General features: G+C 36.4%; 3 protein-coding genes across 7 annotated transcripts; 1 reads left to right on the top strand and 2 right to left on the bottom strand.

Moving 5' to 3' along the window:
• The first annotated feature begins 620 nt into the window (after positions 1–620).
• Positions 621–3,628, top strand: LOC101172663 (N-lysine methyltransferase KMT5A). 4 transcript variants are annotated; one of them, XM_020705896.2, is made up of 8 exons: positions 621–1,185; positions 1,362–1,465; positions 1,722–1,917; positions 2,085–2,292; positions 2,368–2,455; positions 2,537–2,596; positions 2,725–2,915; positions 3,017–3,628. In XM_020705896.2, exons 1-8 carry the CDS (start codon positions 1,176–1,178, stop codon positions 3,225–3,227), a joined length of 1,068 nt encoding a protein of 355 aa, XP_020561555.1. In that variant the 5' UTR covers positions 621–1,175; the 3' UTR covers positions 3,228–3,628. The 4 variants fall into 4 exon arrangements, with proteins under 4 accessions (XP_020561555.1, XP_011477425.1, XP_011477426.1 ...); XM_011479123.3 differs by having other exon boundaries at positions 624–1,185; positions 2,082–2,292; XM_011479124.3 differs by having other exon boundaries at positions 895–1,185; positions 1,767–1,917; positions 2,082–2,292.
• On the bottom strand, positions 3,605–6,011 carry rilpl2 (Rab interacting lysosomal protein like 2). Its single transcript, XM_004072354.4, has 4 exons — positions 5,451–6,011; positions 5,232–5,383; positions 4,637–4,747; positions 3,605–4,257 (listed from the first exon to the last, which is right to left on the bottom strand). The coding sequence occupies exons 1-4, from the start codon at positions 5,745–5,747 to the stop codon at positions 4,236–4,238; spliced, it is 582 nt and encodes a 193-aa protein (XP_004072402.1). The 5' UTR covers positions 5,748–6,011; the 3' UTR covers positions 3,605–4,235.
• Positions 6,012–6,305: 294 nt separating this feature from the next.
• LOC101172417 (RILP-like protein 1) lies at positions 6,306–12,051 on the bottom strand (the record flags this gene model as incomplete). 2 transcript variants are annotated; one of them, XM_023958418.1, is given in 7 exon segments in its annotated part: positions 6,306–6,895; positions 8,292–8,390; positions 8,470–8,624; positions 9,870–10,061; positions 10,147–10,422; positions 10,528–10,649; positions 11,956–12,051. In XM_023958418.1, coding segments are annotated over 7 exon segments (1,034 nt in total), but the record flags the coding sequence as incomplete, so codon positions are not given.

Here is a 12,051-nt window from a genome sequence, read left to right as displayed (position 1 = left end):
GCAATACTCTGCCAGAAACTAAAATACTCTTTTTTTTTTTTCCCTTTAGGGCCTGTACACATACTTTTAAACTGGCCTTTTTTATATACTCAACAATAATAGTTCTTTTTAACTATTACAAAAAGAAAAACACCATTAACTGAAGATGAAATCTAAAATAAGTGTTGAAGCTAGGGAGATTAAGATAGCATGTTAACAAAATTGAGTTTAATGTCCAACTAAATCTTAAGGGTCTGTAAACTAATGAAATCTGTTTTAAAAAACATGTAACCATTTTACATGGCCCTGCAAACTACATGAAAACAACAACTAAGTAATGTATTATATTTTTATATTTAATTTTAAAGTATATATATTCAAATTTGTTCTGCCAACTTTTGGCAAGTGTTTACTAATTTGCATTATGAATTTCCAAACCGTTATTGTCAGTTTGGTGGTGGACATTAAAACATCTCTACACTTCCTTTAGAACTGTGTAAAGTCAAATTAAGAAGGTGTTCACAGCTTGAAATTTTTACTCTGGGCAGAGTGTTGCTCACTAAGTTAGAATGTTTATCCAAATTCATTTATCCAGTATATTTATACATCTGCAAGGAAAGCAATAAACCAGGCCAATTTCAATTTTATATAGAAACACAAGACTCATTACATAAAAGAGGAACAATAATACAGGATTACAGTCAAGGTGGACTTAAAGCCACAGACTTTGAAAGTTTGGATGGTATGATTAAAATTAATTTGCTTCTCCATAATGGGAGCAATATTTTGTTACAATTCTAATTTCATTTTATTGTATTTTATTATTTTCTTCCTTTTTTATTTCTTTCTGTTCTATTAGTGTGAATGTGTATCTCATCTTTTGAATTTTTAATTAGTAAATAAAAACCTGGAAAAAAACAGAAAAAACCCCATCTGTACAGTTTTTTTCCCCCATCTGTACACTTCCTAATTCTCGTGTCTCCTTAACAGACGTCAGAGGATGTAACCAATAGGAGAGCGGCTAACTTCAAAAGGACACGCCCACGAAAGCAATACTCAGCCAATGAAATACGACAGACAGATTTTAAATCCTCCATGCTCCTACATGCTCTGATGTTTGTACAGGAGATCTAAAAAACGCTGAAAAGCCCGGGACAATAAACGGAAATAATTTAGAATTTATTCCAGCAGCCAGAATGGCAAAAGGTAGATTTACTAAGTACTTTAAGTTTGTTCTTCACGGAATAATGCAGACATCAGCGGTATATTATCATGTGTTAGCTGGTGGCGGACTTTCGTGGCCAAACTAAAGCATTTTCTTTGCATCTCTTTAAAAAATGTGTTTTTAAAAAAAACGAGTGTTTATCTCTCTTTTTTTATAGGGAAGAAAAATGTACTGAGAACCAACAAAAAGAAAGAAGACTCAAAGGAGAAAATAGTCACTTCGCAAACTGAGACAAAGGAAAACAAACCAGCATCTAACAAGGTATGTATGTCAGAATTAATACAATCTCATGATGTTAATTCGTCTACAAATAATAAAACAGCTGTGCGCGGTCTTGCTAAATAAATTTGTCAACTTTAACTTGAAAATTCTTAACTAATTTTTACTTCCGGCACCTGTTAACAGCGTTTATGCACTTTTTCATTTTGCCTGTATTATATTTTCTTTCACTTGAAACTGAATGCTTTTCAACAGTCTCTTATAATTATCTCATTATCATTTTCTAAACTCCCATCAGAGGTTCTTCCTTTTGTTTCTAATCAGCCCAAACGACTCTCTTCAGCAGACCTGCAAAGATAAAATACAGACATATTTCCAGAATCTGCGCAGTCCAAGCAAACCTAGATCCCCTCTGAGTGACAGTTCAAGTAAACTGATCCAGGAGGACAATGATTCTGAAACGACTGACCCTGAAATGGCAAGACTGAAGGAAGGTAAACATCCCAGTTAGCATGGAAATAGATGGAAATCTGCTATTTGTTTACCTGTTAGGTTTAAATGTTTTGCTCTTTGAAATATTAGGATTTTAAGCAAAATAGTAGCTCATTTGTGTTTGTCTGACTTAAATATATATTTTAATGTATCTAATTTACTTCAGAAGCTGAAAGCAAAATCAAGGATGATGGCTGTGAGTCCATTGAGAAAAAGCCTGATGAGCCTGGTCAGAGTTGTGGAGCAAAAGAACAAACTAATGATGATCTTGAAAAAAAGGAGTCTCCTAAACAAGCAGTTGGGAAGTCTCCAACAGACGGCAAGGTTTCAGAATCTGGGCATCAAATCAAAGCCAGCCGCAAGCATCGAGCAAAAAAGTGAGTTCAGTTGATAGAAATCGTTAAAAAATAAGGAGCTGAAAAAGGAAATAAACAGAATTGTTTATTTTTCAGGGTGGAAAAAAAAGTTTCTCAAAACAAAAAGGTCACAGACTACTTCCCCATCAGACGGAGTAACAGGAAAACTAAAGGCGAAATAAAGGTAAAAGTGAAGGTTGTTGCATTTTTGATTGTGACACTTATTTAGGTTTTGTCAATTAAAGCCATATTTTTGTGTCTCCAGAGTGAGGAACACAGACAGATCGATGATCTGATAAATAAAAACACAGAAGAAGGAATGGAGGTAACTGAATGATTTAAAGCCCTCTTTGGGTTTTTATTTTGCAATAAATTTAGTATTTTTGTTATAATTACATGGAATATTGTGTAAACCATTGTAAAAAAACAAACAGGACTTCTAAACCTCACCAGGTCAGACAAATAGAAGGAAAAGGAAGAGGAGTATTTGCTGTGAGAGCGTTCAAAAAGGGAGACTTTGTTGTGGAGTATCATGGCGACCTGCTGGACTTAGCCGAGGCTAAAACAAGAGAAGATCAGTACGCTCAAGATCCTCAAACAGGCTGTTACATGTACTACTTCCAGTATCAATCTAAAAGTTACTGGTGAGTCCATGTTTTACTTTTTGCTAACACATTGAAAAGTGAACACGCATGCATTTTTGGAGGCGTCGGCATGAAGTAACTGTTATTTTTGTGCATTATAGCATAGACGCCACAAAAGAAAGTGGTCGTCTTGGGAGGCTGGTCAACCACAGTAAGAGTGGAAACTGTCAGACCAGGCTTCACGCCATCGGAGAAACCCCGCATCTAATCTTGGTGGCTTCTAGAGACATCAAAGCAGGAGAGGAGCTTCTCTATGACTACGGAGATCGGAGTAAAGAGTCCATCACTGCGCACCCTTGGCTCAAATTCTGAAGTCTTCATGCTATGTTTTTTTTTTTTTTTCTGATTCTTGTGGATAGCTGCAAAATGGACAGTCTTCATCCTGGAACCCCCTTTTTTTTGGTTTCCAAACATCCATAATTATCTTTTATCATGTTTTTAAAAATATTTTTCTAAATGTAGCAGACGGGAAGCTTGGGCTGTTCCTTTTGCAAGTATTGCTTCAGTTTGGTTTCCTTTGTGTAATGAGAATAGTAAGGCCTTTTGGTATTTAAACATGCAGTTGAGGCGTCGATCAAGTTGGGACATCAAAGTGTAATATTTTATGCAAATATTTAAAAATATGTCACACAAGGTGGTCTGTCCTTTCACATCCATTACATAATGCAAAGAGAAAGTGATGTTGCCAATAAAATGAGAAAAAGTGCAAAAGATTTATTCTCATGAGAAGAAACATCCAATAGTGATAAGCTTAATAGTTTGAGTTAACACTGCCAGCATTAACAACTGCATAAGCTGAGACTTGTTTCATTGAAATCATTATTCAGATATCAACCTAATCCTTTTATTTTTGAAACTGCATTTCTCAAATTCTTTTACGCTGAAGCCTCAGACCAACATTTCCACCAACATTCCTGTTGTGCATTACATTGAAAAAGCTAAAACTTAATCTTTTAAGACAAGTTGAGGATATCACAGCAACACACAAAGCCTCAGGATCTGTTTATTCTTACTTTACAGTTATATTTTTTTTATATTTCTATCAAATAACAAAAAAATCAATTTAAAAACTGGGTCAGCATCAAGGCTTCATTTGCAGCTGTCGACACCAGTCGGATAATACTTAAAAGATGATACTTGCTTATAAATTCAAGTTGTGCAACTCTATAAAATAATATTAAAAAAATATCTTGGGTTAAAATTACAAATAAAAATCATTTTTAAGATTAAAACAGGGTAAAAAGGTTTTACAAAAGTGGTTAAGCTGCAGACAAAACCTGTTTGCCTCCTTCATGGTCGTTTCTGGTCCTGTGCTTTGCTTTATTTCCGCCTGAATGAAAACCTGTGGAGAAAAAAAAAAAGAAAGTGACCAGAGCTAAAAAAATATTTAAAATAAACTAAATCTCAGCAGACTGTACATTGCAGCAACAGTTTAGAAGCAAAACAGTCTTTCACTCAGTCAATGCTATCACAAACATCCTCTGCATCAGCATGACTGCTCAGTCACAAGCATATCATTAGTAGACAGGAGAGGGACTGTGAGAACAGTTTCTGCTAGATTACTACATCATGTGGCTGCTGCTGAAAAAAACCCTTAAATCTACCCTACTTCACCTGCGGAAAACTATTTTTTAACTTTGACATTTCTATTTTAAGAAGCATTTTAAATCCAAGTTCATGACTTGTTTTTGTAAAGCAGCAGCAGTCCTGAAGATACTTACAGTTTTCCTATGGTTGTCTTCTCATTTATCGTGGCTGGATTGTGCTCTGTGGCTGCTGGAGGATCCAGATTTATTTCTACCATGGCTGGTTCAGCTTGTGGAAGAATTCCACTGAAGGAATAAACAAAAGTTTACCGCAATTTTTTAAAACTTCTTCCGAAGATTATAACTATGTAACATTGTATATAAGAAAAACCCAATATGTTGCCTGATTATGCTTTTACTTTCAACACATTCTACTAAATTGCATTTTACATATAAAAAAACTAAACTTGTGTAATTTTCAATTCTAACTACAAGTTATGAATGCTAATATTCAATATGGCAGCAATATAGTGAGAGCTTGTCTGTATGTCAGACTGTGACAAATTACTAGTACGACTGATAAACATGTTCCAATTTTCAAGACTATACAGTACTTAGTACTACATAATAGTCATGTAAAAAAATTGGATTGGCTGCAGGAAAGTGCCAAATCATAAAGGTAAAACCCAAATAAATCATGACATTACAATCTATTAATGTTAATAACAAAGAAATGCATGTATTTACAGCTTTTCCATGTTTGAACTCATTCCCATGTAGTTCTGTTTACCTCTTATACAGCTGGAGCTCCTCTTGAGCCACCATGAGCTGAGCCTTCAGCTGGTTTCTCTCCTGCAGGACCTCCTTCAGCTCCTGCATGGTGAAGCGAGGTCTGTTGGGATCCGTCAGGTCCACCACCAGCTGATTGGGTCCCCCTGTGTGCTGGGATGGAGGACACAGATCCGTTTTGATCGTTCCATTAAACATCACAGGTGATCGTGAAACTCACCGTGCCCTGTCCCGCAGACGAGCCCTCTTTGATGATCCTGTCCAGTTCACTCTTCAAGTTGTCCCGTTCCAGTTTTAACTCCTCCACAGACAGATTGTACTTGTTGACCAAAGTTTCAAACATTTCCAGGACTCGGACGATCCTGAACTGCAAATCCGACACTTCTTCACCGGCGCTGCTTATTTTTAACAAATCTCGCCCGATTACGTACGAAATGTCATACACATCCTCGACCGTCAGCTCAAAAGCGTCCTTCTCAAACGCCAGAGCAGGGGACGACTCCTCACCAAACTCCATGGTGGAACTCTGGAACTGTTTAAATATAGGAAACAATTATAAATGTCAGCTTGAAATACCTCAAATACAACTTCCTTTCTGTTTTTGACTTCGACTATGTATTTTTACTGAAAGAAGGTAACTTCCCTTAAGGCAGCACCTCCACCCTCATTCACAAACCAATGGAATGGCTCGCTGGACGAAAGAGGCGGACTGAGTGTTTCCTAGCGACAGGTGAGGCCAAACAAAGATCGTGTATTGAAGACAGTGTCCGCCGATTTACGGTATATATACTGGACGAATATCCCAACACGGAAGCAAGATTTATAACTTGGAGCGCAGCTGTTGAACTTACGCAATCTTTGCTCCTCCACAGCAGTTGCGCAGCCCCCGTCACGTACAGGTGAGGAAACACGTGATTTGTTGTTTATGACTATTTCCCAGAATGTATTTAATCATAATAAAGTTGGAAGATTGTATCTTGTGAAACTTGTTAAAACATCAAAAGTGAGGTAAAACTTATTTTTTGACATTGTATAACTTTGACTCACTGGTTGTAAAAACAACAGAACACCAAACTAATATTTAAAAAAGCCTTTATTAGTACATTCAGAACAAAATTGTATTTAAGTTCACTGACGTGCGAAATATGTCTGATGAATCCTTAAAAACATTTTTGTATTACTGCTTTAATATCTTCTAATAAGAAGAATTTCCATGTTCATATTAAAATCAAACAAATGAAAAAATATGCACAGTTTGAATATCTTATAGCAGATTTATACATTTCTGACAAATTAGATTATTATTTTGCAAGGATAATCAAACAGTTTTTTTTTCACTCTTGGATGCACTTTTAAGCAAAACATTTGTTAAACCTCTTGTTAATACATCACACACAGAAACAAATACTACAGTTTGACATAAACAATGACAGGTTGGAATAACCATGAATTTAAGGGTACATGTATACGACATGAAATAACTATGTATTTTTAGTTAATAGGCCACTTTTCGAAGACTGAATTATTTCTGGAACGTTGATGGGATGATGTAAAATAAAAATAAACCTCAACTACACAAAGGAAACAAGTCTCCTTATAGGCATCAACGTGGGGTCATCTGAGATCAAGCCAGCTGCTACCATTGGCATAATGGCTGTGAAGATCCTGTGCAAAGATAGAAAATATAGATATATTTTTGACCACAAATGGATAAAATTGAAATCATAAAGCCACCACAACGAAACAATTTTAATCAGTAATATAAATATGTGTTTGGAGTTTCCATGTTCTTTCTCCCTGTGCATGCGTGGGTTTTCTCCGGGTACTTAGGCTTCCTCCCACGGTCCAAAAACATGCTTTATAGATCATTTGGTTACGTAAAGTGTTCATAGGTGTGAATGTGTATGGGAGTTATTGTGTGCCCTGCAACAGACTGGCAACCTGTCCAGGACTTACCCTGCTTTCGCCCAACAGTAGCTGGGACAGGGTCCAGCACCCATGTGACCCCACAAGTGATATAGTGGGTTAAGAAGATGGATGGAATAAAAATATGCAACCTAATAACATTAATGCCATTTAGCACCGAGTACTAATGCATCTTTCAAAGTAAGCAACTTTTACGCCAATGGTTTCTTGAGTTTTGGCTTGTCGTAATGCCAATAAAAATCAACAGCATTCTTTTCAACCATGTCCAACGGGTCACTCAAGAAAAATCTACATCCAATTTAAAAAGAAACGTCCTTGTAGAAAACCTTAGCAGAAAACTCACTTATGGCCTTCTCTTGCCACACCAGTTAGGCAATGCTGTAAAAAGCTAAAATAAATTTAGCATCCATCCATCCATCCATCCATCTAACCACTTTCAAAGTTGCTGCATCTCTTTCAATGGGTGGCTGGGGCCAATCCAGCTACTGTTTGGTGAAAACGGGGTACATCCTGAACAGGTCGCCAATCTGTTGCGGGCCACCCAGTCATACTCACATGCACACCTAGGAGCAATTTACATACACTAATTGAGCAACAAAAGTGGCCACAAAAAATTGAACATGCATGGTAGCTGTTTCCTAGATTTGTTATTTTTGTATTAAGTGCAGAAAGATAATCTAATCATCTATTATAATACACAATAAAAAGCCAGGGTGTAATATTTATCACTAAAAGCTAAAAACAAAAACAAGCAATAGTTTATCTTCAACACCCTAATTTCAACCAAACTGTCCTGTACATCCCCGTTGACTGTGTTCTGGTCAGGTTATTCTTAAATGAAAGTTTCTGAATGGGATCTACAGAATATTTTTTTAATGTAGCAACAATACAAAAACAGAAAGAAACAGCAAAATAAGTTCCATACACATAAAACATGACATCTTCGCACATCAAAATTTACAGTAGAAAGTCTTCAGGAGGCACTGAGTTACTGTTTACAATAAAATAAAATTTGTATTTGAGACTTACCGGTATATAAATTACATTTAGTAAGTCAAAAATAAAAGCAGAAAGTGAAGGTTTGATAAAACATTTAGGTGTAGAAAGAACAGTATGAGTACTAGAAATGACTTACAAACGGCGTATTCCTGATTCAGGCGGATCCAGTGAAGCTGACTGAGATGGAGCAGATAAAGCAGCAACAGCAGAACTGTAGTCTTTCTCAAAGTCCTCACTAAAAAAATTGGGTGAATAATAGCAAAACATCAAAGAATGTAAACAGATGAACAGAAGTTTTTTGGGCCAAACTGTACCTTTTATAATATGCCAGCTCTTCTTGGAGCATAAAAACTTGTACTTTAAGTTCATTTCTCTCTTGTAGGACATCCTGCAGTTCCTGCAAGGTGAACTGGGGGTTTTCTGAGTCTTGTATGTCCAAGCTCTCTGTGGGTTTAGCATCATTACATCTCTGCAACAAAAACACAAAGTTCAGAAATGATCCTGCAAAGAATGGAAGCCTGGAAAAAAGGAAATACCACTATGAAAATAATGGTTTCTTATAAAATGACACTAGAATGTGGTCCAATATCTACATTTTCCAGCATGTTGTTTAAAGTCTCTTCAAAGTGAGTGATTTTGAATCATACTTTTACTTTTACACTACTTTTAAACAAATCCGTCTTAATGCCGTTTTTAATCCAGATGAGTGCAGCATGTTCTCAATTTGAGGAAGAGAAGAAATGGTAAAAAGCAAAAATTAAACTACACAACATTTTTGACAATTAAAGCAATGAAACACTTTCCTAGTCAAATTCAATTTCTATTGCTTTTATTTTAGTCTACTCCTCGCATCTCAGGTCTTCTCCAGATGCCACGTTTCACCTTCTTCCATGTATGTTCAATAGGATTTACATCCATATTAGCCACCAAGGCTTTTGAAATATTAAATCAAATGTTGTTGGTTTCCCATAATGTTTGTCCTGGTTCAATGGATTTGTTTTTTGTTTTTGTTTTAAACAATTTTGTTGAATAGCAATTCTAATTTAATATCTGATTTTCATTAGCTTCAATCATTTTTATAACTTTTTTTTCTTAGTTTCGACCGATAGCATTGACGACTTTTTTTAAATTAATAATCTAATAACAGCTGTTTTCAAATGTATCCGTTTCTCTAGCGATTTGACCCAGACAACCAAAAATACCATGTCAAGGATATGACATTTTATTACGTCCTCTGGGGGTGTCAGAGCTTTGTTTAAATGACCAGGTCGCAGAAAACAGCTAAAATGTGGTAGTTATGCTCAAACAATTACCAACAGACAGATTAAAGTAAAGATGAGACTAGAAAAAGAACACCTAGAGCTGTTCTAAATATAGTATTAAAAAAGTTCAGTAGATATTTTTATCAAGGCCCCTTTTTCTATTTCCAGATTGGAAGCGAAACAGAAATGAGCATGTATTGCAGTTCCTCAAAAGGCCACTAGAGGCTGATTCCAAAAGAGAGCAATTTCCTCCGTAAATTAAAGGATCCAAATTTTGAAAATATTATAGAAATATCATATAGAAAGGTGATGGCAAGGGCAAAAACAGGGGCAGGTAGTGATTGCAGGCCAATCAATGCCCCTCACAGCTTTAAATTAAACGTGACAAAAGGCAAAAACAGCTTTGGGATTTATGGAAAAAATATGTTTGGGAGACTGAACCCAGATGTTACCAGCAACTGTGTTGGCCCGTCATCTGCTGCAAGAAAAGGGCCCACATTGTCCCCTCCATTTGCTGACTTTGGCTGAAGAGAAAGACTCCTGTCACACTCAAGGCACTTTTCTATGAAGCTCAGATCCCCACTGCACTCCACCAACACTGACTTGGATCTGGTGTCGGCGTCAGAGAGTGGCATAGCTCTGGCCTAGACGTGAGACAAAATGAAAGACAGTTGAAGAACAAACTTTGACCTATTTATAACTTGCAGTGTGTTTGGTCTTCTCGCTTACGTTAGTCAGTGGTAGAGGTGGTGACAACATCTCAGACCTAGAGAGAGGAAATTCCTCCAAGTCAGTGAGTTTTCTCTGGGATTCTCTCTCTTGGAGCTCCTTTCTCAACTTTGTTATTTCCATGTGCAGAGCTGCACGCTCCTTCTGCTGTGCCTGAGCTGCAGCCTCCAGCTCAGTCTTTTGCTGAATCAGCGTCTTGCCCTTGGCTTCCATCACTCCCACCTTATGAAGGAGATCTTGGTTCATATTTATCAGCCGATGTTGCTGCATCTGAAGCTGTGATTGTGAGATAATTGATGACTTCAACAACTTCAGCTACCAAAAAAAAAACAATTTTGTAGACTATCTCACAAACTATGATGTACAGAATTTAGTCCTTACCGCTTCAATGTCCTCATTTCTTTGAGATAGCTGATGGTCTTTAGCCCGGATTTCATCTCTTTGTTTATCCACTAAATCTTGTAGCTTCTTCCTCATTTGATTCTCTCTGTCTGAACTTCCTGCTAGAGTAAAAGAGAATATGTTTCTGATTAAATAGTCTCCATCAATCAGCAGTCAGCATAGAATATTAGAGAAATAACTTTCAAAATCTCGTATAATTGAGAATTTAGACAACAATTCAAGAAGAATGCATTACTTAATTCCAAAACTGTTATAAGAAATAAGAAGATACATGAATCTTTTTGGGAATTATTTGGGGAATTGCAGCAAGGAATTGTGGTTTATGAAGGATATAAAAAAAATAAGTTGGCCAACTGGTAATCTAGGTTAAGGGGGGGGGGGGTATTAACCATTAGCCCTTCCAGTGAAACCTCTACATTTTGCTTTGTATCTTTCTTAATTTACCAGTATATAAACATATTTTACAAAAACAAGAAATGAAAAGACTTACTGGACCAAGAGCATTTTCTTTTGAGTGTACAAACATAAAGGGATGCGTGGTTTGTGTACATGCTCTGAAAGTAAGTGCAGCACCTTTGGTTTTACACAGGAACTATATTTTGGTCTGGTTTAAAAATAGTATCCTCCACAAGCTTCCTGTGTCTCCTCATGGTTTTTTCGAGTCATCTTACAGGCATACAGATTTAATAACATTGTTAAATCAAATTAAAGCGCACCCCTTATTCAAATCAGTATGTCCTTATGAACATGCAAAGACTGCATGTATTATTTATGATAAAATGTTTTAGAAAAAAGACATGTAATTTTTTTAAATAAACAATAAACATTTATTCAAAATAAAGCTAACAACTGATTATTTGATGAGTCTATAACATGCAAACTCCCTTTGTGAGCATTTACAAGATTAAAGTTGTAGAAATGTTGTATTCAATGGATTTTTTTTAAAGCATTACAGCATGTTACTGAGATTTGAAGGTAAACGTTCATGCATTGCATTTTAAAATTACGCTTCATCGTTTGAATTGAATTTTGGTGTTTGTCTCCCAGACCAATGCAGCAGTTATTTGTTTCCCTTTTTTATTTTTGAAAGTATGTGTTAAAGAATCTTTGCAGACAAATCTTGCAGTTGTACGACTACATTTCTGCCAATCTTTACCCAAAGTTCAAATATTTGACATTCATTTTGTTGCACACTGTAAGGTGTTCATGCAGAAAATGTAGCTCTGTAATCTGACAACACACTTTAACTTTTGGCCTCAATTTACTCCAGCAGCTGCTTGCCTGATACCATTTCTTCTGACAAGCTTGGTGCATTTCAAAATAAATCTTATGCTGCACCAGTGACCTAGATGGAATTGCATTCAAGCCGCAGGTGGCAAAGAGACATTGCTGCAGCGGGCAACCCACCGTCTGGATTCTGTGGGTCTTGCTCACAGATGGGGGACTCTTTGAGAGACAGGCTCACCAACAACCTCTTGTCAGCCTGCAGCTGAGTGATTTGAG

The sequence above is a fragment of the Oryzias latipes genome, chromosome 9, assembly GCF_002234675.1.
Source record: "Oryzias latipes chromosome 9, ASM223467v1".
NCBI lineage: Eukaryota > Metazoa > Chordata > Actinopteri > Beloniformes > Adrianichthyidae > Oryzias > Oryzias latipes.
Note: the sequence above shows the minus strand (reverse complement) of the source record. Positions and strands in the feature narration are given on the sequence as shown.